The following is a 25,284-nucleotide window of genomic DNA, read 5'->3' on the forward strand; positions in this document are numbered from 1 at the left end:
CTGTGAGCTCAAGGCCAGCCTTTGTTGTGTAGCGGCTTCAAGGCCAGCCTGAACTACACAGTGAGGGCCTGTCACCAGAAAAAGTCAATGTGAATGCATAATCGTGATTACTCCAGATAGGGCAGTAATTAGTGGGAGGATGAGTAACAGGTATCAAAAGGGAGTTAGATGAAATAAATTCTAGGGCTTCACAGCACAAAGGGGAGAATATTGTCCATCATAACTAACATTATGTCGAAGGAAACCTGAATGCTCAATGCCTCCTCTCTCTTTCTCCCCTTCTACCTCCTTAGAGAGAGTTTGCTAACCACCAAGCATTAATTAAAGGGAAGAAAATATTTGAGCATTTTAATAATATTTATTGGGGCAGATCTGATGGAGCAGAGCTGATGTAAAGACTGCTAAGAGAGAGATGAAGCTCAGAAAGAGGAGCTTGAAGATTCCAAACATAATAAAATAATAAGAAAATGGAAATAGTAACTACTTTCAGTTGACCAGGGCATTCTTGTGTTCATGAATTGACATACTATGATCTAACTCATAAATACACACAGTTGTTACACACTAATCAAAAATAAAGAAATTTTTCAAACCAGCATATCTTATTTAAAAACAAGTATCAAGGGCCAGGGATTTAGCTCAGCGGCATAAGTGCTTGCTTGGCAAGCGCGAGATCTTAAGTTCGATCCCTGGTTACCCCCCCCCGCAAAATCAAATTACTCATTTATGGAAATAAAATAAAATAATTTTAAATAATTCATAAAATTTTGGAGAATACTCTAAGACAGATCAAAAATAAGGTATTACGAATATTGCCTATATCAGAAGGGTAAATGATGACAATATAGGATTTCTGCTTAATTTTGTAAATAAAAATAGGGCATAAAAAGAGACCTAACAATACTGCCCATAATCATTTATCCTATGAGTATGGAAAGAATACAAGAATAATAAGGAAACTAGTCCACCCAGTCAAAATAGAATTCAAGGTTTAATTATCTCTTTTGTTACAGATAATTCTCTGATACTAACTCACCCAAAATGAAAATCTTGTATTTAATTTATCTGGGGACTAATATAGGGTATATACTTTAAAAACCATGGGCCAGACCCACTTTGTATCAGAATAACAAAGTGGACACCCCCAAAATGTCCCTGACGACACTGTGGTAGAACCCAGAGAAAGAAAAGATTTTCCTGTGTAAGTGCTATTACTAAGACTCTCAGAATTCAACTGAAAACATCTCCACATTAATCTCTGAAGTGCTGAAATCCCAACAAAAATTTCTAAAGCCCTGCAATGAAGTCTAGTCATTGCTTCCTATATGCTTCTCCAGAATTCTCAAAAACCATAATACTAAAAGGAAGGTCCTCGTGTGCTTTTAAAACCGTAACATCCCATCTAAATATTTGTCTCTCTGTCCTCCCTCCAGTAAAATGAAATGATGAGCTGCGTATGGAGGAATAAGGTTTCCAGTTGCTTTAGCCCGTGTGAGTAAATGTAGTGCAGTAGTAATTTACAGTCAGTGTTTTAAATCAAGCAATGACCATTGACGCTGCCCAGAAGTTTCTGTTTTGCTACCTGGGAGCATTGCCTGCCATCATGACCCACTACAGCTCTCTCTAGCTCATGAAGCACTTCTTAAATAAGTTCCCTCATTCGCAAGGCTTTGAATTCCATATTGTCGAGTACAGAATATACAATGCTCTTAAATACCCTAACCATAGCATTTGTCTAAAGATGGTGTCAACTGAATGTGCAAATTGCTACTGAAAAAGGATTTGGAGCAGGCACATTTAATGAGTTTTAAGTGCTATACTGGAATTTTCACTAGCTGTCTTCACCACCCATCAGATCTTCCCCAATAAATATTATTAAAATGCTCAAATATTTTCTTCCCTTTAATTAACACTTGGTTTTTAGCAAACTCTCTCCAAAGAGGCAGGACAGAGAGAGAGAGAGAGAGAGAGAGAGAGAGAGAGAGAGAGAGAGAGAGAGAGGAGGCATTGAGGTGTCCAGGTTTCCTTAGGCATAATATATTTCAATTTTTCAAGAAAAAGCACTTGTGATTCTGTGAGATACTGCCTTGCATAGAACACGGAAAGGCTGCATTAGTGTTTACTCATCTCTCCACCGCTTATCTCACCAGAGTAGCACCTTGAACATGCTAATTATTCATTCATGTTTGAAGCATTCCAAAAAATTAATGTAACAATAAATAAGAGGAGACAAAAGCAAAGGGCTTTATTCTGTGAAGAATCAGGTTCACATAAGGAAGTCGGTACATCTTTGACTGCTACCTGCTGGGCTTGATGCACCTCTGACTTAGGATGAGTGGAGAGCAGGGAAGCAAGCGCCTGGTTCACAGGATCGACACAAGTGTGACGGTGGGGTAAGCAATATAGTCACTCGCCTTCTCAGCTGTCGATTTAGGCCCTGGAGGGAGCTGTTGGACTTTGTGGTACTTTTTGCTTTTCTGTTCCTTGACACAACATAATTTTCCGTGTAGACATCCCATTTCAGATATTTCCCCTACTTTGCATCTCTTCTTGCAGTAACCTGCCGCGTTGTTAAAGCATCTTGGGGGTTTTGCTCCAGCTGCGTGTTGGAAAAACCATAGGAACAAGGTTAATTCTGAGGATGAACAGAAAAGGCCACAAGTTATGGCCTCCTGTTCTCCCCAAGTGAACCTTATGCTGATGGGAGGAACTCAGGGCCCCTCCTTGAAAATCACCCCGAATGAAGGACATTTGACACCTCAGGCTCCGGGCCAATGCCTAGATGACACTGGGAACGTTAGAACGTACATGACAAAAGAGAGCTCAATTCCTGGTCATGGGGCTATGTAACTGGCCCTGCTAGGGCCCTGGGAACCTCTGCCCCATGCTCCAAAGTCAGCATTGCCAAAGTTCTGTCTTCAGAGAAGACAACTTGTCACCATCAATACAGTTCAGTTGAATCAACTTTTTTCAAAAATCTCAGATTTTTTAAGTAACCACATCACTGGGCTTCACACTCATTGATATGGACATGATGATGACTTCTTGCCAAGATCTTTTTGGTCTTAGCAGTAATGGCTATTAAAAACGCCTTCTCCTGTTCAGCTGGTAGGGCCTCGCCAGGACTTGGCTCCTCTTCTCACTTACCCACATATGCCTCTTAATCTCAGATAATTTTTTTACCTGGAGATCAGACTTAGTTCCTCATGGAACCCATCCCCCCTTAACACCCTAATTGTTACTTACTTGCAGTAATACGCAGGTCCTAAAATTCTTGTTCCCAATTCTAATTTTCACCTCTACAAAAAAATATGCATCAAAGATGGAGACAGGAATGCATTCTCGCTGCTCTAGATTTCACAATATGTGAAGTTTCTTCAAAGATTAGAGACGTGTATTTTGAATTCCCAGACAAGGAATTCCCCTTCCTTGTCTTCTTTCTAGCAAAAGAGAAAGTGCCTTTCACCAGCTCCTACTATGAACTTGGTGTTTAGACAGAGGCATTACATCGGACAGTAAAAACTGAGATCCACCGGGAAGCAGTCACCCATGATGATGAAGATATATTTTAACCTCACAAGGAAATGACTTTGTTGCCATCCATTACTGTTGTAGCACAGGCTGAACATAAATTGGAGTGGAAGGGGATGGCCAGGTTCTTGGGTGAAAACTGTGTTTGGCATCCAAAAGATAATTCTAGATAACAGGTTCAGACCTTTGGAGAGGACTCAAGAACTCAGCCCTCCTCTGACCTCCCTGGCTGCTCTCTTCTAAGATACAGACCAAGACAGATGCCCTGGAGAACAGGCACTTTTGATGATACTGATCAGATAGCAACAGTCTCAGAGGTTCCGTCCCCACTTGCACGAGCAGTGTTATCTCCTATGTTTTTATGGTGCATTTGGACAGTTACCTGTGAGTACCTGAGACAGCAGAACAATCAAAACCAGAAACAGCTTCATGTTAACTGATTTTCCAAGAGAAAGAGGTAGGAGGCCTTCTTTGTCCACCAGTCTTTGTCACACAGACTTTCAAAATGAGCTGGGGCTCCGAGTGTTATCAGCACTTCCAGCCCTAATTTTATCTCACATAAACAGGCAGGAAGTGCAATTTCACACCTACCTACATCCCTGATCGTAAAGTTCAGAGTCACAGAACGTTCCATCGTATCATGCCCACGCCTCTTTCCTCAGGAGGTGAACTCCAGACAGCAGAAACTATGATTTCTCCACTTGGCAGTCCGTCATTTGGGTCAAACTGGTTGGCCATGTGCCCTGGTTTCGATGAAATAGTCCAGGCTTGTTCCTCTCAATCACAAAAATACTCCAGATTGCAAGATAAGTTTATATCATCAGCCAAAATAGACCCATAGTATATCCAATAACACTGAAACTTTATGAAACGTCCAGGTAATTATTTTAGAAGTATGATTGTTTTTGGTTTGGGGTAGGTATATCTATATTATTTGAGAGCTCCCCATAAAGCCTTGCTCATATAGCAGAGCATAATTCTACAACAGAAATCTTTCACAAGATATCCCTTTAGCTAGTATTCAGCTGACTGTGAATTATCCCCTGCTCTGTTCTTGTGGGCCCTTTTATGGAATCATGTACATTTCTGTCAAAACAGTCTGAGTGTTCCTTCCTGCTTTGGCGTTTCCCTCTCCTGTTGCACTTCACTTTTAAATCCTTCCTCACAAATTATATTACCTGCCCTGCATTCCATCTCTTTGACTCCTCATTTTCTTTCAAAACCAAACTCAATCATTCTGCATGTGTGAAACAACACAAACTGGCCAGGCTTGCAGAATCTCATCATATCATGGATTGATCATGCAAGAAGTTCATGGCTCCAGGAAGTGTACCCTATCAAATATCAGAAGTATAAATGTTTACTGAGGCTTTAGTGGGTAGACTGGCCTCTCATTTTCTCCTCTCCACATTGTATAATTATTTGCTTTTTTCTCACTTAACCAGAACAATCTATATGCCATGTGTACTAGTCAGCTTTGTGTTACTGCAATCAAATATCTGAAGCAATTAACTTATAAAGAAAGAAAGGTTATTTTGGTTCACTGGTTCTGAAGGCCTCAGTCCAAGATAAAATAGCCTCACTGCTTCAGGTCTCTGGTGAGGGCAAGTACACATGGCCTCATATGGGCAAAGACTGGAGAACAGACCACCAGAGAAATAAAAACATTAACAAGTCTGCCGTGTGCAGGGAAAAAGCTCTGGACTAACTTACCCCTGGGTGAGGAGGAGGAGACAGGAACAATGGCGGAGCCAGAGCTGGGAAGAAGGATGATTTTTTAAGACACTGATCTCCACCTACTACTTATTTGGAATTTGGCAAACGTGACTACCAACTCCACCAGCAGGCAAGATGGACAGAGATCAAGAGGAGAATTCAGGGAAGGGAGAGTTCTCTTAGGATGAACAGAAGACTCTTCTAGCTCCCAAGAGTCCTCTGCCTATGTCATTTAACACACGCGCGCGCGCGCACACACACACACACACACACACACACGTGCACACACGCACACATCAATGAAGTAGCAACTTTTTGGAGAGTAATGATATATGCCTAAGATCACAGAGCTGTCAAGTGGCAAAGCAAGCACAGTAATTCCAGTGCCAGTTCTCCCACTCCTTCCCTCTTTCTATCTCATCTTACCGTCTACCTTCTGCAATTGATGTCCTGTAGCCCAAAGCAAAGAGCTCAGACCTGGGAAACCTACCTAAGCTGTTCAAATCTAACTATATAAAGCATAAAGTAAAAACCCAAAAGGAGTCACAAAAAGATGCTAATACAGTGTCCAGGTGCCCACAACCTCAATCACAGATGTAGGTTTAGATTCAGAAACCAGGTTCGTAAGCTTTGGAAAGAAAAGGGGCACAGGAGGAAAGGCACATGAGTTACTTCTTCACGTGGCATTAAAAGTGTTTCATGTTGCTCTTTTTAATATTTTGTTCATTTGTCTCATCCTACTAGAATGCAAGATATTTGAAAAGAAAAATGGTCTTCTCATCAGTCTATCTCCATGTCTAGGCATAGAAAAGACCCTTAAAAATGTTTGTTCAGTGATTGGTTTTCCTGTAGATCTTAGGGAAACAAGCAGTATGTTGCTCTCACCCAAAGATTTCTTGAGTGTCCCTGCTCCACATTTGTTATGAACACAGAGACCAAGCTACATTCCAGAGGCCTAGGAATATCACTGCTCAAATCATCCTTCAGGAATTTTTAAGAGCTCTTGAGGACAGCTCATGTTTTGGAGCATGCACTCTAATTCTTGACTGAAATGTACCATTCTTGAAGGTAATTACAATACTTTATCCTTGACATAGTATCAGCTCCTTCCAGATCGTGTAGAATTTTCTCTTCGGGTTCAAGCCTCTATGGATACCAGCGACGCAGTGATTTGAGGGTCAAAGAGGCATATCTTTACATCATGGCTCAGGAAGCAGAAAAACAGTAAAATGGAAGAAAGAAAGAAGGGCAGAAGAAACTGAGCTTCCTCCAGCCTTTATGCATCACCCTGGCAATTACTGGGGCACTGATCCTAGGATCGGGGATCTCTAAAGTCTCTTCTAAAAACGGATGCAAAATAAGACATGGAAGGAAGGCAGATAAGAAATGTTGACAGCAAAGCAGGGGAGGGTCCAGTTTGGACAAGATAGTGGAGAAAGCTCTCATTGATGCAGTAATATTTAAGCAAAGACTTGAATGTTTCTTGGAGAAAGAATGTCAGGCAATGAGAAGAGCATGGCAAAGGTCCCGAGGTCAGATCAAGCACCATGTGTGCAGGAAGCAGCAAGAAGAAAGTCCAGATTGATCTTTTTATTTAGAGAAGGACGAGAATCTTTCCTTAGGAGAGCTTCATTTTGAGGTATTTAATAGGCATCTAAGTGGAGCAACCTGCTAGAAAGGAAAGATTTTAGGTCATGAAACTGGCTCTGTCAAGGCTCTGACAGCAGAGAGGAGGCCAGTGAGCGAGCCCTCAGGGTCCCTAACATTGGTGACTAGAGCCAACAAAAGACATTAAGAGATCTTCTCAGTGAGGCCAGAGAAAACAAGATGAGTAGAGGGCTCTGGGCAGTCACTGAGTAGGCCTGTCAGGGAGGATTAGGACCACGCACTGCTGCAATGTCACGACGGGAGTAAGAGCTGACCAGGGTCTCCACCAGCACAACCCCTGTCTCTGTTCATTTCTCAGCTCATAACCTCTTACAGTGTGCCTACTGGGTGGTAAATGCATGCACAGGCCTTGCATACTTTAAACTTTGAAAGCTAGGCATGATGGTACATGACTGTAATTTCCATAATTGGGAAGCTGTAGATGATGAGTTCAAAGCCATTTGAAGCAGAAATTAACACTTTTTTTTTGCAAATTGGAATATGACATTTTTGAGAGTTGATAATGTGTCCAGTGTCACAAACTTAGTAAGAATGAGATAGAGTCAACATAAGCTATCATACAACTAAAAGTTAGCACTTTGCTGCTGTGTTAAACTGCCTTTCCAACTGCCTCCTAAGGTCAGTCTTCAGGAGACTTTTGGACAAAACACTCCAATACAAAATGCTTTACTCACAGAGTTCACCGGCCATGTACTTAGCTGGTCATTCTCTTCCACCACCATTTTAAAATCTATTCATAATTTGAGACAGCAACCTGTATTTCTAATTTTCTATAAATGACATTATACATCCTGGAAGTAATAGTTTTCTTTTTATTTTTTCTGGAAGTAACATTGATTGTCTACTTCAGTTCATTCATAAGTCTCTTTGTTCCTCTGTGCCAATTCTTGAACATCAGGAAGCCTTTGTGCAATCTTCATTAGATATGAGGAGCACATTTTCTCTTTTCCAAAGCTCTTTGTGGTTAAGCTGTACAACTCCTCTTAGACTGTCTGGAAAGGATAATGAAATGTTGCTTTTTAGAATGGTCAGGTTTTTATTTTTAATCACCTATCAGCATTTGTTCCACCACCGCCCACTGGGATTGATAGTAGCACAATTTGCTTTTAATAGCTTACTTATAGTGAATTTTAAGTGTTCCATTTCTGAGAAGTATTCTCTCAATTCTACTTAAGATGTTACCTTTCCAAATTGCTGAACAGGCTTTGTCCAGGTTCCAAAAAAAAAAAAAAAATAGGATTACTAATTCCCTTGTACAAAAACTGGGCAAGTTAAAGAAAATGCTTTAGTTATTCTTTGTGTAGAGATGAGAGAAAGATACTCAAAAAAAATCAGACACACATTTATCAAAATGGAGAAAACAGAAACTACCTATCAATCTCATCTCTCTGGGTTAACATTTCAGTCTTCAGCTTTTTAAATACGCTGTTGCAAAGAATTTTGACAGCTGAGTAAGAGGTAAAATAAAGTAAATTTCTCTGCTTTTCATCCACTCAGTTTAACATAAAGAAGAAGACACTTCTTGAACACAAACAAGTATGCATACACAATGCCTAGAGGAACCCATCCAACTGAATCAAAAACCTGGGGCTGGGGATTTAGCTCAGCAGCATAAGTACCTGCCTTGCAAGCAGGCGGTCGTGAGTTCGATCCCCGGTACCAATAAAAATGAAAAAGCCAAAAAAAAAAAACCTGTGGATAAAACATACACAGCAATGCTGAAGAAGCCGTGTTAGATGTCAATACTAATTTACGTTAATGCCTAAATATGTTAGTAAGTAGTTTAAGGAAAGTAAAGAATATAAAAGGTAAGAAATTAAATGAACCATAAGAATGAATTACTTTAAATTATGTGATAAAGTTAAAACTGAGGACAGAAGAGAATTATTAAAAATGATGAATGACATGAAATCTACAACATCATCATAATGAAATTCAAGTAGGACAAGGTATAACACTATACAAGACTAAAAGAAAATCAGAGTAGAATAAAATTTATATAAGCATAACATACTGTAAAAGGGCCGGAGCCAGGGATTTAGCTCAGCAGCATAAGCACCTGCCTGCAAGTGCAGGGTAGTGAGTTTGCTTCCTGGTACCAAAAAAAAAGAAGAGACTGACATCTATAACCCATAAGGAACATCTGTAGATCCAGGGTTTAGCACAGTGACATAGTGCCTGCCTGGCAAGGGAAAGGTCATGAGTTTGAGCCCCAGCACCCAAAAAAAAAAAGTATAAAGAATCAAAAAACATGAAATGAATATCAAATGACTTAGTATTAGAAAAATGAGAAAGATAAAAAAAAAGAAAAATGAGAAAGATAATATGTGAGCAATTAGAAGTAGTCAGTCCATAACTAATTTCAGCAGACTGACCTTAAACATAATGAAAGAGGTCTATAGTATAAACTATGTGCTGAAAATATTAAAATCAATTTCTTTGAAATGGCTTTATTATGTTCCAAACATGTTACTGAAGAATAGTTCAGTGGTAGAAATTATTTTTAAAATCCAATTATCTTATTTAAAGTCTTTGAAAACCCCCCAGAATTCAAAAATGAAACCATATATTATCTTCGTCACTCTGCCTTTCCGAGAAAGACTTCCAGCCTTACTGGCCAAAGACAGCAAGAATCCTAAAGTAAAGTCGTTACATTGTTTTACTGAACATTCATGTGATACAATCCAAGTCAGTCACAGTGTTTAAAAGGTACATCATTGTCACTTTTCAAACTGATTATTCTTTCTGCAGCTCTCCAAAGCAGTGAGATGCTCTGGTTACTCCAAACATTTTCTGTTGTGAACACCAAATGTTTGATCTCTAGGGTTCTGTAAATCTTTAACCTTCACACTCACCTGTGACAGTTTAGGACAAGTTACTGGGACAACAGTAATAGGTACCACAATACATCTCATTATCTTCACAATAGTTTTCCATTCAATCAGGTATAGCAAAATCAAACCAAAAACAGAACATTACAAAACCTATCAAAACAGAATATGGAATAGAGCAAAATAATTACTCAGGACAAAGCAAAACAGTGAAAACAATATTTGCCTTCAAAAAGAAGATAGAAGGAAATCCCCCATATTTGCTGTATTGCATACGGCCATCCTCCCAAGAGATGCTCAGACCTCTGGCTCCAGTTGCTAATAGGGGAGGGGATTGGGATGTTTGATTCTCAGCCTGCTCACTGGTAGGCTCACAGGAGATGCTGACTGGTGCCCTAGAGCCTACAAAAGGAACCCAGTCCTACCTACACTGCAATTTAACACCAAGGAGCTCTATTTTGAACTTCAGACATATAAATCTAAATACCTTCAGGACCACACAGTTGTAAATGTGTGTTGTTTCAAGCCACTGAATGTGTAGTAATGTGGGAAGGCAACATGAGGCTAATGCAATATTTAGTCTCATGTCAAGATGTCAAGATCTCTTACACAGATCTAGAATAATTGCATGACTGGATGATATGATCACAAAAAATTATGCACCATCAGATTTGCCAACAAGCTTCCACTCTTTTGCAGAGATTTTGTTCACACTGGGCAACCAATTAAAATTCAGAAAGTGAACTCCATGATAGCTTAGTTGTGGGAACTTTCCCCTGAGAGTGTCAGTTTAGATTAAAATTTTCAGGAGAAACTGCAGTAGACAATTTGGGCGGCTTTCCTTAAATGCAAAACAATTGCTTTAGCATTAGTTAAATCAAGTCTTGTTTCCATGTACTGATATGTCCAGAGCTGCTATGGTATTTCCTTCTCTCTTCAATTGGATATAAGCAGTGCAAATAAGGCTAGCCGAGGTACTGATATGTAATTGTTAAGGCCAACCAACATTTTCCTCCTTCTTCACATTGTGTTCCCTGTTAAACTGTTGAATGAAGCAGGATGGCAGAGCCAGTCAGCTCCAGGAATGTCAACTGGGTGCAAGCCTCAGAATAAAAGGCCCTGACTTCCCACAGTACAAAGGTTTATGTATCAGAAATTGAAGCAACAACCTCCTAAACCATTCAAATGCTACCCTAATTGGGTCATGCAGACTGGTGGTTCTTGTGCATATCATTCTCTCTGCATAGTGCAAAGATGCTTTCCTCCTCACCTGGCTAGCCAGCTCAGGTTACTCACATAATTCCTGCTATCCTCACTTTCACACATCTTTGAACCACTCTCCTCTTCACGAGATAATAAATTCTGGGAGAGGTCTTGGATCAAGGCCTTTGTCCATACATCCTGACTTGAATCAGACTTGGACCTCTCAACTGCCCATAAATGAATATGAATACGTGAATATACGTTAGTGTCTTTACTCTCACCATGGGTTGCATTGGAGGTGATAGAGTGGAATTAACTTGCTGGGATTCCAGTTACATTTCAGTGGGATTACAAACACAACTGTCTGAATCGTGAGGACAAAAAAAAAAAATGGATTACAATAGAAACTAAGAAGGCTGCAGAGAAAAAAATAAAGCAGTCTGATATGCTAATTCCAACTCCCAGTAAGGGGGACCTAGTTCAACTAACACAAGAGATCTAGGTGCTAGAACAATTACACTGTACTCTACTCTCTTCAAGTTAACAGAGGTAGTTGGATCTTGAGACAGACAGAGGAAAGCCCTAAAGTTACCCACACCCGGAGGGCACTCCTGAAAGCAGACGTTAAGAGAGCTCCGTACCAGTAAGAAAACCTTCCCGCTATAACTGACCCTCTACATGTTAAAAAAATAGAAACAAAAGAAAAGAAGACAATAAACTGCCTCCAAAGCTACAAATTGCCCCCAAAAGTGGTCCACGAAGTGTTAATGAAGAGAAAAATCAAAAGCCAAACACCTGAAGTGATAAAAGGAGACAAAAACATCAACAAGGTACTCAGCAAGCTCAAGGAAGTTATAATTACACAAATAGCAACTTTAAAAATGTATAACAGATACTGTAATAATGAAAGAGAAAGAAAGTGCTCTAAAGGATATGACTGTATGTGTAAGTGTGCAAGATAGATAACCATATTACTAAGTTTTTGTTAGTTTACAAACAATTTGTACTGTCACTATTTGATTGTCTACTTTTTATGCTTTGATTTTGTAATTTGAACAACTACTTTTAAGATAACAATATGCAATTTATCAACTAGTGATTTTTTATTATTATTTTTGAAATTCTGTATTATTTCTACCCTTTTTTCTGTTTTTCTTGTTTCTCTAAACTAAATAAATAAAATAAAATGATTCGTAAGCTTACAAAAGAGGTCTGAGCATATCTTGGGAGGATGACCATATGCAATATAGCAAATATGGAGGATTTCCTTTTATTGTCTTTTTGAAGGCAAAGGTTATTTTCACTGTTATGTTTTATTTTGATGGTTTGCTCCACTCAATATTCTCCTTCAATTGGTTTTATAATGTTCTGTCACTGGTTTGATTTCACTATACCTAATTGACTGGACAACTATTGCGAAGATAATGAGATATATTATAGTACCTATTACTACTACCCCAGTATCCTGCTGTGAAGTTCTGTACCAATGTCACTGCATTGCCTCAATTGGCTTTGTGCTGTCTTGTTCTATTGTAATTTTACTTCATTACAAATTAAATTTAAAAAAATAAAATAAAATAAAATTTTTTAAAAACTAGCTGAACTAAACAACCTAATACAAAACATGAACAACCAGTTTAGCAAACAATTAGAGTCCCTGAAAAGGTACCAAACTGAAATACAGAAGATAAAAAAATCAATTGAAAGATGGGCAGCAGAAGTGACCGGTGGAAGAACAGAATTGCAGACATAGAAGATAGGGCTGGATACCTTAAAAACAACAACAGGTCATAACAAATGGATCCAATGGCTGCTAAATGATGCAAAGAAAATTAATCTAAGATTAGCTAGAATTAGTGAAAAATCAGGAGACTGTATGAATGGCATTAAAAATCCTTTACAGAAAGAGTACCAGAAATGTTCAGCATCATTGGTCATTAGAGATATGCAAATTAAAACCACACTGAGATTCCATCTCACTCCAGAAACAATGTCCAGGATCAAGAAAACCGCCAATAACAAATGCTGGAGAGGCTGTGGGGAAAAAGGAACTCTTCTGCACAGTTGATGGGAATGCAGACTGGTGCAATCACTGTGGAAATCCCTGGAGGTTCCTCACAAAGCTGGGATTGGAAGTCCATTTCGACCCAGCTATTCCACTTCTAGGCATATTCCCAGAAGAACTGAAAACATCATACCACAGTGATATACGTGCACCCATGTTTATAGCAGCACAATTTGTAATAGCCAAATCTTGGAAACAATCTTAAATGTCCATCAACTGAGGAATGGATTAAAAAATGTAGTACTTTTATACAATGGAGTATTACTCAGCTATACAGAATGATCACATTGAGATATTTATAAATAAATGGATGCAACTTGAGACCATATTCATAAGTGAAATAAATCAAACTCACATGTGTAAATACCAAATAGTTTCCCTAGTGTAAGAAACTGAAGGAGTAAATAAGATACAAAATCTTCAATAAATATTGTGAAAGGGCAAGAAACTGCTCACCAAGGGGAAAAAATAACTCAGATAAGGAAAAGGAGAAAAGAAGGAAAGGAAAAGAAATAAGATATAAATTTGTATAAATACACTTAAGATAGCTAAAGTGTTGTATTACTAGTTCTATTAGTTCTTGGAACAAAACAGCTACCATTCATAGGATTAGATCAATTTTGCATGTTTATGTCTGGTAATCTGAGTAACTCTTTCAAAGATAACTATGCAAAATAACAATCTTAGTTATGTTCCTACCACCTTGTTTTGAAAACCTATGTTGTTATTGTTTTGGGCTCTTTGTTATTGTTATTTGTCTCTTTTGTTTCTTGTTTTTCTGCATTTTGTTTTTCCTGTAATACAGAAAGGATATATGTACATGTTTAGGCTTATACATGCCTAGATCATCTCCTAAAGTGTTTACAACAATTGATTTTATTATGTGTGATGGTATGAACAGCTACTTTGAAGAAAAAGAGACATTATGGTAGCCATCGCTGATTTCCTACCATCTTGTTTTGAAGTCCAATAATGCTTCTATTCTTTGTTTTGATTGGTTTTTGTCTGTTTTCTATTACTTGATTTTAATATGTGTGAAGGTATGGTCAGCTGTTTTGAAGAGAACAAGAGACATTATGGTAGACATTGTTGATTTTCCTGTTGTCTTGTCTTGAAGGCCTGTAATGCTTTCATTCTTTTGTTTTTATTGGTTTCATACTATTTTTGTTTTGTTTGAATTCATTGTGTGTGAAGATATGGACAACTATTTCAAAGAAAACAAGGCACATTATGGTAGCCACAGTTGATGTCTTGTTGTCTTGTTTTGAAATCCTGTGTTGCTTTCATTGCTTTCTGAACTGCTTTGTTCTGTTTGTTTTGTTTTATTCTCTTTAAAATAAAAAAGTACCAGAAAACATTCCAAATATGGGGAAATAATTTAAAATACAGATAAGCAAGTGATGCATATAGAACCCTACATAAACACAACCAGAAAAAACTTGTCCATGACACATCATAGTCAGAATCCAAGAAGATCAACTTAAGGACATGGTGCTGGTTTTTCAGACATGCAAAGTGCAAAAGTTATGGGGTCATGAGGCCTTCTACCAGGTTTCAAAATACCTTCTAGGAGGACAAGAAATGTGCTCTTGAGAGGGTGATGCATGACACTGTCAGAGGTAAGCCAAAGATGCAGTGAAAATCCCAGAAAGTAGAAATTTCAGAAACACTGAACTTCTGCAGAGGAAGGCCATAGGCAGTAAGTGCCACCAGCATAAGACAGAGGTCATATGGACTGCAGTCATAAAAGTCATAAGCGCAGAGCTGTTCAAGCCCTTTGGAACTCCATTCTCACCACCATCTGCCCCAGGAACTGAACACAGAACTACAGGCTTTCACATTAGCCCTGCTGGATTTTGGTGTTGCTTTGATCTAATTCCTTTCTATTCCCCTATTCTTGCCTTTTGGAAAGGGACTGTTTATCCTGTGTCATTATGTGTGGAAGTACTTAACTTTTTTTGTTTTTCTTTTACAAGGACTCACAACTAAAAATTTGCCTTGAGTCTCAAAGGAGACTTTGAACTTGGACTTTTTAGCAATATTGGAAGTGTTAAAGCTGCCAGCTCTTACAGATGAAGTTTACATAGTGAGATAGACATGAGACATGGGAACAGGGGCAGAATATTATAGTTTAGATTAAAGGTGGCCCCCAAAGTTTCATGTGCTGATATAGGGCCTAGTCAGAAGGTATGGGTCGTATGTCATAGTTCATGACCTGGACTTGTGTATTCTTGACCCTGACTCCTCCATCTCTTGGGTTCCTGTGTCCCATAGCTTGAGCAGATTTCTTCTGCCATGCCTTTCCACCCTGCTGTTCTGCCTTGGAGCCAGTCAACTATGCACTGAACTCACTGCAACTGTGAGCTAAATAAACCTTTTCTCATTAAAATTGTTGATATCAGGTATTTTTCCTAGTGATGAGAATGTGACCAATACAAAAGATTCTCCAAGTTTTGAAGCCTTCAATAGAGATACATCTCATTTTTGTATACCCCAGAGAGACAGCAGATGCCCCAGAGAGAGAGAGCAGAATTATTTCTAGGCCAATTTATAGCCAGTCACCAAGTGACAAAAGTTGATGTTCCTGAAGGACTCTATACACTACAGATGTTCAGAAACTGAGCTATATCCCCAGCCCAGAAAAATAATGATCAGAATCAAAATAATTTGGACTTTAAATGTTATCTTGAAATCCCATTTATTGAGGGAAAATTATGTATGAGTAAAATAATAGTTTCAAATAGTTATAAATTTGAAGAAATAGTAAAATTTATACAGTTCGATAAATACATATGAACTTTCAGGTTAGCCAAAATATTAGTTTTTTGAATTTTATTTTAGAGAAAATAAAACCAAGCAAAATAAAACAGAATAAAGCCAATATAAATGAGACAATGTATATGACACAGGATTTCAAAACAATAGGAAACCAACATGGTTACCATAATGCTTCTTGTTGCCTTCAAAATAGCTGCCCATACCTTCATACTTAGTAAAATAAAACAAAACAGAGCAGAATAGAACCAGTAAAAACAAAACAATGAATGCAACATAGGACTTCAAAACACGATAATAGTAAGTCCAAAATAGCTACCATAATATATCTTGTTCTCCTCAAAATATGCACCCATGACAGCAGATACAACAAACTCAAACAAAATAAAATAGAATAAACCCAACCAAACAAAACAATGAGAGTGATATAGGATTTCAAATCAAGATAGTAGGGAATTAACAATGGTTATCAGCTTCAGGACGAGATCCCCCATAGATACTACATTGCATATCCTCTAGACAGATGATCAGACTACTGGCCTGCAAAGTCAGTGAAACACTAAACACTACAAGCATAAAGCTGCATTTTACCTCATTAGCTATCATCACAGCCTGTGTTTCTCCAGGTCAGTCAGTCACTTAATGGCGTGGGGTGTAACGTTGGCTCTTTTTGTCTCTCTGCCCACATACCAGGAGGGGCAGGCATCTGGTTCTCCCCAGTCAGCCTGCACATGGTGCTGACTCACAGGAGGTCTTAGCTTCTTGTTGACTTCATCACCAACTTCCCTGACTTCACCACAGGCTTCCCACTTTTAATCCATTTCATTTATATCATATCAATAAGCAATGGAAGATACTATGCCTATTTTTCCCAATTAAAATACTAAATTCAATAATCCTACAGCTGTTGCAAAACTTAGTGCTCTCTCCTGTCATACATTTTTATTCTTGTCTTGAATCATAAATCCTCGAATGTGTTGGCCTAGATTTCACTATCCTTTAGGCGAGGGTCAAATTCAGGTATTCTGGATTTTAAGTGCCACCTAGTGGGCCGAGAAAATCCTCTTAGAAGATGTTCAAGCATATAAATTTCAAAACTTCAAGATAACTTCTTGGAAATGATAAAATCAATTCTTCTGTGATTGTCTTGTTTGACTGTAGACATCAAGAAAGTTCAATATTTACCAAAGAATGTTCTAATATTTGGGGGAACCTTAACTAGAAGCTATTATTGTTTCACCCTATTTAGGCAATTCAGGAAATTTATGTCTGCAATCATCTAAAATTTAAAATAATCTTGGGCCAGGGAGATAGCTCAGTGGCACAGCACTTGTCTGGAAAGTGTGAAGTCATGAGTTAGAGTCCCAGTACCAAAATAAATAAATAATGTTAATGAAGAAGCTGATGGTCTCAACCACATCCCTAGCACACCTTTCCCATGGAGATTTTGTGTTAAGAGAAAGCTCTAAACTGGATGGTCCTGGAGTGAGTCTGATTTGTAAAACACACTGGGAAAATTGGGGATAGTTAAAAATAGACTACATAGTAAATCCTTTTAAGGAATTTTGCTAGGTGTGATATCCTGCTATCTATGTTTTTAAAAATCTTATTCTTCAAAAATGATCAGTGGTATTTACAAAAAAGGAACATTGCAACATTTGTAATTTACTTTAGTCTACCAGAGGAGAACCAGAATGGCGGAGTAGCAATTAGCAGCAAAATTTAGCCTCTCTGAGGCTAAGACCAGAATCCAGGCATCTGGAAAATACCAACTTGATGAAGAAAAAACAAAAGAAGTAGGTCTCTGAGAATTGGGGAGAAACTGACTGAAAAGAAACTATAGAGAAGTTGGAGAAATGGACCAAAATGCAGAGAAAAAAACAAAGCAGTCTGAAAGCTTCCCTTGGCTCTTGGAAAGGGGAACCTGCCTCTGCAGATGCGGTTGTGTATACCACCATCCGGTGCATATATATTTATAATTGTTAACTCTCCTGTTGCATTTTCCCTTAACCAATATGTAATGACTTTCTTTGTCTCTTCGAATCAGTCTAGGCTTGAAATCCATTTTGTCAGAAATTAGGATAGCATCATGCTTTTTTCCTAGATTCCCATTGGAATGGAATCACTTTCCATCATTCAATTTTTAATCTGTGAATTTCTTTTTGAGTTAAGTATTTTTCTTGTATGTGGTATACTGTTGGGTTTTGTTTCTTGACTCGTTCTGCCAATTTGTGTCTTTTGTCTAGGGAATTGAGACCATTCACATTGAGAATTACTAAAGAAAGATATTGACTTATTCCTGCCATGGCATAACTTTTCTGTAATTTCCGTTTTTCCCTTTTGCTTAACTACGCCTTTCTGTATTCATACTATTGTGTATTCATACTGCTAGTCTTTTGCATTTTCATACTATTGGTCTTTTTGGCATTGTTGGCTTCAGTGTCTCTTTGTGGACAGCCTTGAGAACTTTTATAGTGCTGATTTGGCGGTCATGAATTTCTTAAGGTGCTGATCGTCACAGAAATATCTTATTTCTCAATCAATTTTGAAGGATAGTCTTTCAGAGTATATAATATAATTTCTAGGTAAGAAATTGTTTTTTTTTTTAGGACTTGAAACACTTTGTTCCAAGCTCTCTTGGGCTTTAAGGTTTGTGTTGAAAAATTTGCTGTAATTTTAAGGATTTTTTTTTCTTTACAAGTCTTTATAAATGATTTATTGTTTTTCTCTAACAGTTATTAAGATTTTGTCCCTATGTTAGAGATCTGTAATTTGAATGATGGTGCATCAAGAAGTTCTTTTTGATTGTGGTTATTTGGGGTTATATATGCCTTCAGTACCCTAATTCTTTCTCTGTAATTGGGAAGTTTCCTGAAGTTATTTCTGCAAACAGGTTTTTATGCTCTTTTTGCTGTCTTCTGTTTTGGGTTTTTTGTTTTTGTTTTTGTTTTTTGTTTTTTTGGTACTGGGGAATCAACTTATGACCTCACCCTCACCAGGTAGACACTTGTGCTACTGAGCTAAATCCTCGGCCTGTCTTATGATTTTTCACTAATTCAAATTAATCTTAAATTAGTTTTCTTTGTTGTGTTTATAACAACATAAATATGTATCCAAATCTCCAAACACACCTTATTTCATATATTGCCATTTTGTATACCAATTATACCTTAATAAAGCTGGAAAAAAGAATATAGGAAAAGATAAATAAAATAAATGCCAAGCAAACAGGAAGGAAATAATAAAGATATCAATGAAATCAGATATCAATAAAATAGAAAGCAGAAAAATTATAGAAAAATTCAATGAAACCAAAAGCTAACTATTAGAAAAGCAAATAAATTAGTAAAATTCTTGTTAGAATAATCAGGAGAAAAGAGATAGCCACCAAATTTTTGATATAAGGTATGAAAAGAAATCATCGGTACAGATCCTTCACATGCTAATAGTTTAGCAAAAGAATATTTTCAACAACTTTAGCCCAATTTGTGTGGCACTGATTTGAACTCAGAGGTGCTGTCCCTCTGAGGTACTCCCTCATTCCTATTTATTTCTTTTTTTTGGACGCATTCTTATTGTTCCCCAGGTTGGCCTTGCACTTGCAGTCTACCTGCCTCACCTGCCTGAATAGCTGGGATCACAGTCATGCATCACCTGAAATCCCCAGCTGTGCCAAAATTTTTGAAAAATATCTGAAATGGGAAAATTTCTTTAAAAATACAAATGACCAGAACTGACCCAAGAAGAAACTGAAATATTAAGCAGCATCATATCAATTGAAGAAAATGAGTCCATAATTTAAGACTTTCTCTCAAAGAAACAACCAGGTCTAAGGCCAGGCACAGTGGTACATACCTGGAATGCCAGTTATTTGAAAGACTGAGGTGGGAGGATCACATGTTTGAGGCCAGCCTGGGCAATCAGGTGAAACCTTGTCTCAACACAAAAATCAAAACGAGCTGAAAATGCAGCTTTGTGGTAAAACACCACCGAGTTCTAGCCCTAATTAAACCCCTCCCAAAAACAATTTCCAGGTCTAGATGATGTCACTTCTGAAGGATAGCAAGAGTAATAATGGCAGTAATGCACTCATTTTTTCAAAAAACAAAAGAAGGAATATTTCCCAATATTTTTGTTGGTACTGGTAGTGAGTGTTTTTTTCTTGATTTTGCAATGCTGGGGATCAAATAGGACCTCATATACACTGCCCAAGTACTCCACCACTGAGCTATATCTCCAGCTCAGTACATTCTTTGAGGCCAGTATTGTCCTGTTTGCAAAAAAAATGAAAAGAAAAAATGTCAAAGACATCACAAAAAAGGACTATAGACCCATACTTCTCACTTATATTTCTAACTCTATAATAAATTAATAGATTGAATTAAACAATTAGAAGAAAATATAACAGATGTGACAGCATAGCATTTATCTCCCAAATACAAAGTTGATACAACATCAGAAAATAAATCAACAAAATTCACCATATTTATATAAAAAGGAGAAAAATATGTCATCATTTCAACAGATACAAGAAAAGCAATCGACAAAACTCAAATCTTTTTCAAGTCTGAAATCTCAGTAAACTAGGAAAAATAGTAACTTTAACCTGAGTAATGGAATCTACAAAAAATATCTATAGGTAACATAATTTTCATAATTTTCTGCCTTAATCAAGAACAAGTGGTAATGGAACCACTGTTACCACTTTGATTTGACTTTGTCCTGGAGGCCTTAGCCAGTTCAAAGGGCAAGGAGAAGGAGTAAATGCACACATACTGGAAGGAAAAATGCAAACTTCCTTTACTTACAGGTGACATGATCATATAGTACGCAGGAAGTCCTAAAATATCCATTAAAAATTATACTGAAGGCCGGATGTAGTGGCACATGCCTGTTATCCCACTCAGGAGGCTGAAGTAGGCACACTGCCACAAGTTCAAAGCCAGCCAGGGTTACTTAATGAGTTCAAGCCCAGCTTGCACTCAACAAACAACAAATAAAATTCAATTGTAATAAAATTATGTATACAAAATAAATATTTGTATAATTTTGAAATAATCAGAAAATCAAATGTTGACCAAAACAACCTTTTAAATTTTTTTTATTTTAAAGAAAATAAAACAAAAGAGAACAGAACAAAGCAAACCAGAACAGAACAATACAAGCAACACAGCACTTCACAACAAGACAATTGAACATCAACAATATCTACCATAATGTCTCTATTCTTTGAAATAGTTGAGCATACCTTCACACACAATAATATCAAACATAACAATATAGTATAAAACCATTCAAAAGAATGAAAGCATTATAGGACTTCAATACCAAATAACAGGAAATGAACAATAGCTACTATAATATCTCATTTTCCTCAAAAAATTTGTCTGTACCATCACACATAATAAAATCAAATAAAACACAACAGGATAAACTAATCAAAACAGAAGAACAAAAACATGGTAGGACTTCAAAACAAGATGATAGTAAATCAGCAATGGCTGCCATAATGTCTTGTTTTCTTCAAAATAGCTGTTCATACCATCACACATAATAAAATCAAACAAAACAGAAGAAAACCAATCAAACCAATGCATGAAAGCATTATAAGACTTCAAAGTAATACAATGGGAAACCATGATTACCATAATATATCTCATTATATTCAAAATAGCTGCCCCGGTGGCTGGGGATTTAGCTCAGCGGCATAAGCACCTGCCTTGCAAGCAGGTGGTCGTGAGTTCAATCCCTGCTACCGATTAAAAAAAAAAATAGCTGCCCCTACCATTGGACAGCATAAAATCTAACAAAACAACACAGAACAAAGCCAAACTTAACAAAATTGTGTAAACAATGCAAGAGTTCAAGATAAGACAATAAGAAATTGAGTAGTTTCCACCTTTCCTTCCCAGGTATTTCCTTCCCTTTGCTCTTACATTAACTATTTTGCTTTTGGATCCCATTAACTCCTTCTGTTTCTTATGCTAGGGTTCACACACAAGAATTTGAACTGTTTTGGCCATGAACATGATCTCCAGGTGCATCCATTTACCTACAGGAGCCTTGAGATTATTCTACTTTATAGCTGGGTAGTTTTCCACTGCATGAAAATACCATATCTTTCTGTGATTGATGGGCAAGTTACTCTTGCTTTTTTATTTTGATCTCCTGTCACATAAAACAATTGTTTTCTCTCCCTTGATTTTTCAGTCTATGAATTTCCTTTACAGTTAGATGTGTTTCTTGTATACAGTATATCATTGGATCTGGTTTCTTGATCCACTCTCCCGGTGTTTCTTTTTATTGCTGACCTGAGGCCATCTACATTAATGGTTAAAACCGGCATACACTGGTTTGTCTCTGCCCTGCTATTCTCCTATTGTTGGCCCTCTACTTTCCCCTTCATTCAGTTGCCTATTTGGTGATTCTCCTCTGCTGCTGTTCCTGGAACCATGGTCATCTTTATCTCTCTCCTGAATACCCATAAGCACTCTCTGTAGGGTTGGTTTGGTGGTCATGAATTCCTTCAGTTATTCTTTATCATGGAAGTATCTTATTTTTCCATCAATTTTGAAAAAAGGTTTTGCAGGGTAGGTCAATCTGGGTTGGAAGTTGTTTTCTTTCAAGGTTTGAAACACTTTGCTCCAAACCCTTCTTGACTTGATGGTTTGTGTTAATAAGTCTGCTGTGATTCTGATTGGTTTTCCTTTATAGGTGATCTCTCTCTTATTTCTAACAGCTTTTAATATTCTATTCTTGTGCTGGATTTCTGGAATCTCGATTATTATATGTCTGGGTATAGATTTACTTTGGTTATGGTTAGTTGGAGTCCTATGTGTCTCACTTATCTGCATGCCAGATCTATTTCCCATGTTTGGGAAGTTTTCTTCTATTACTTCTGTGAATATCCTTTTAATTTCATTTGTGTTGACCCCTGCTTCTTCACCTACACCTATCACTCTTAAGTTATGCTTCTTTGTATCATCTTGCAGCTGTTGAATTGTTATTTCCTGATTCTATGTTATTTTAAAGAGCTCTTTCCTTTCACAATCCTAGCTGCAACCCTATCATCAAGATTTGAAAGTCTATCTTCAGTCTCTTTCAAGCAGTTTTGCCAGCTTTTGGTTAAATTTTTAATTTCCTGCATCTCTCTTTGAATCTCTCATGCATTCATTCAAGGTTTCTATCATTTTTCTATTCTCCTCTTTTTTGTCTATATCTTCTTTAGATCTGCTGAACAATTCTTTCAGTATGTTTCTGATTTCTTCTTTTACCTGAGACATTATTTCTGATTTGACTGCTCTTACAGTCTCATGAAGTTGTTTCCTTACTTCAATTGCTATCCTCTCAGAGGTTTCAGGTGTGTGACTTCCATTTGCTTCCATGACTGTATCTCCCAGACTTATTCTGTGTGGGCTAGAGGTCTGAGTTTGCCTTTTGCTCCTTCATCTTGACATTCTCCTCCCAAGAAGCTGGTTGCGGGGCCCCAGGCACTTCCCACATTGGCTGCCCATAAGCAGGATAGGGGGATAGGACAGGCACCTGGGTTCCTCTAATTCCATATTTACAGGGAGGTGGCAGGGCGTGGAGTGGGCTAGTCCAGACCTATGCAGCTACACTGGGCTTCACTGATGATCAGTGGTGCGTGGAGGTGGGGCTGCTTCTCTCAGCCTGTGTGTCTACACTGGGACTCCCATGATGGTGGCAGACACACAGAGGTGTGTTTGTCTGATACTGCTAGTCGGTGATGGCTGCCTGAGGGAACCAAGGGCCTCCAGTGGTAACCTAAGGATGCACAGGGCTGGCCTGGCTGTGTGTCCCTGCTCCTGTTGGCTGCCTGCAGGAAAGAACCTTCTGGTGGCAGCTTCCATGAGGGTGAAGGTGGATCTGCTGGTTCTCTCTACCCATATTGGCCTCCTGCAAGACATGGCCTTTTGGTGACAGTGCACAGCAGACAGAGGTGGATCTGTCTGTCTCCCTCGACCCCACACTGGATGCACAAAAGAAAGGGCCTTCCAGTGGCACACCCAGCAGGCAGAGGCATCGCTCCTGGTTCTCTTGGCCTGAGCTGAGAGTGCAGAGGAAGGGGCCTTCCAGTGTCAGTGCCCAGCAGGCAGAGGCAGCTCTCCTGGTTCTCCAAAACAATCTTGTTTATAATGGCATCCAAATAAAATGTTTAGAAGTAAATACAGTAAAACCTTGGTTTGTAAACCTAATTTGTTCCAAAAACATGCATATAATCTAAAGCACTTATATAGCAAAGCAAATTTTCCCCTAAGAAATAATAGAAACTCAAATAATTCATTCTACAAACCAAAAATATTCATATAAAAATGATTATATGTAATATAATACTGTAATATAATTCAAAATAATAAAAGAAAAAATTTTTAAAGCAAATTAACTTGTACTTACCTTTGTGTGGCTGGTATGAAACCCTGTGTAGCTGGTATGAAGAAGACAAGAGAAAGAGGAGGGTACTGTGTAGCATGACTGTCACTATCACTAACAGAATCACTACTATCTACTGAGTCATTGAATCTTTTTCTTTCCCTACAGCTTTAACAAGGGACCTGTCCAGGAACACTTGTTGATGCCTCCTTTTGAGGATGTTGTAGAAACCTGACATTGCGTTGTATTTAAACAGATTCATCACATTGCTATGGCATTATTCAGGTGGTGCTCTTCTACAAAATGTTGCACTATTTCCAACATTTTACACATCTCCTAATTTTATTTGAAATGAGAGATTCCTCTGCTTCTTCTCTTCCTCCTCCACAGACTGGATTTCCCCTATAACCTCTTGCTATTGGGAGACCATCACTCAAAGTCACACAGTGAGAGAGAGAGACAGAAGAATCATTGGCTCAGTTGTGATCATGTGACATCCGACATCACATACTGCTTGTATTGCAAGATATCACTCATTTACCAAGTTAAAATTTATTGGAAATGTTTGCTTGTCCTGTAGAACATTCACAAAACAAATTACTTGCAATCCAAGGTTTTACTCCATAACAAAAGACACTTCAAAAGTAAGATCCATGAATGGTCAATATGAACAAGAAAAGAAACATCAGTAATCATTAAAGAAAGGCAAATTACAAAAAAAATAAATGCCACTAAAACATTTGAGTGAATGAGTTAAAAAGACCATTGATGCCAAATGTTAGAATAATAGAAAACAACTGAAATTGTCATGTGTTACTTGTGGGAATATAAAATACTATAATCACTCACAAAAACAAAATAGCAGCACAGTGTCTCAAAATTAAACATATACTTAGATACTATCTAACAATTCCACTATTAGATATTTACCCAAAAGAAATTAAGACATGTCCACCAAAAAAGATACATAAATGCTCATGTTAGGATTATTCAGAATAGCTGAAAGCTAAAAATACAAATGCATAAATTATGATATATGTATATCATGAATATTATCTAGTAATAAAAAGAACCAAATATTAGTACATACAATATCAATGAATC

The 25,284-nt window shown here is 37.8% G+C and overlaps 1 protein-coding gene across 1 annotated transcript; it reads right to left on the bottom strand.

Annotated features, from left to right (window-relative positions):
• Positions 1–2,363: 2,363 nt before the first annotated feature.
• On the bottom strand, positions 2,364–3,962 carry Defb128 (defensin beta 128). The gene is made up of 2 exons (XM_013159584.2): positions 3,914–3,962; positions 2,364–2,599 (listed from the first exon to the last, which is right to left on the bottom strand). Exons 1-2 carry the CDS (start codon positions 3,960–3,962, stop codon positions 2,364–2,366), a joined length of 285 nt encoding a protein of 94 aa, XP_013015038.1.
• Between the last annotated feature and the right edge of the window lie 21,322 nt (positions 3,963–25,284).

Source organism: Cavia porcellus, unplaced genomic scaffold (genome assembly GCF_034190915.1).
Source record: "Cavia porcellus strain 051 isolate PalLab524CR breed Dunkin Hartley unplaced genomic scaffold, mCavPor4.1 scaffold_5, whole genome shotgun sequence".
NCBI classification, from domain to species: Eukaryota; Metazoa; Chordata; class Mammalia; order Rodentia; family Caviidae; genus Cavia; species Cavia porcellus.

What these genes read in the sequence shown, in the direction of transcription:
- Defb128 (XM_013159584.2), bottom strand. Translation starts at nt 3,962, where the DNA reads ATGAAGCTGTTTCTGGTTTTGATTGTTCTGCTGTCTCAGGTACTCACA. An exon ending in GCTGTCTCAGGTACTCACAG is followed by an intron (nt 2,600 to 3,913) that starts GTAACTGTCCAA and finishes TCCAACACGCAG; the next exon opens with CTGGAGCAAAACCCCCAAGA.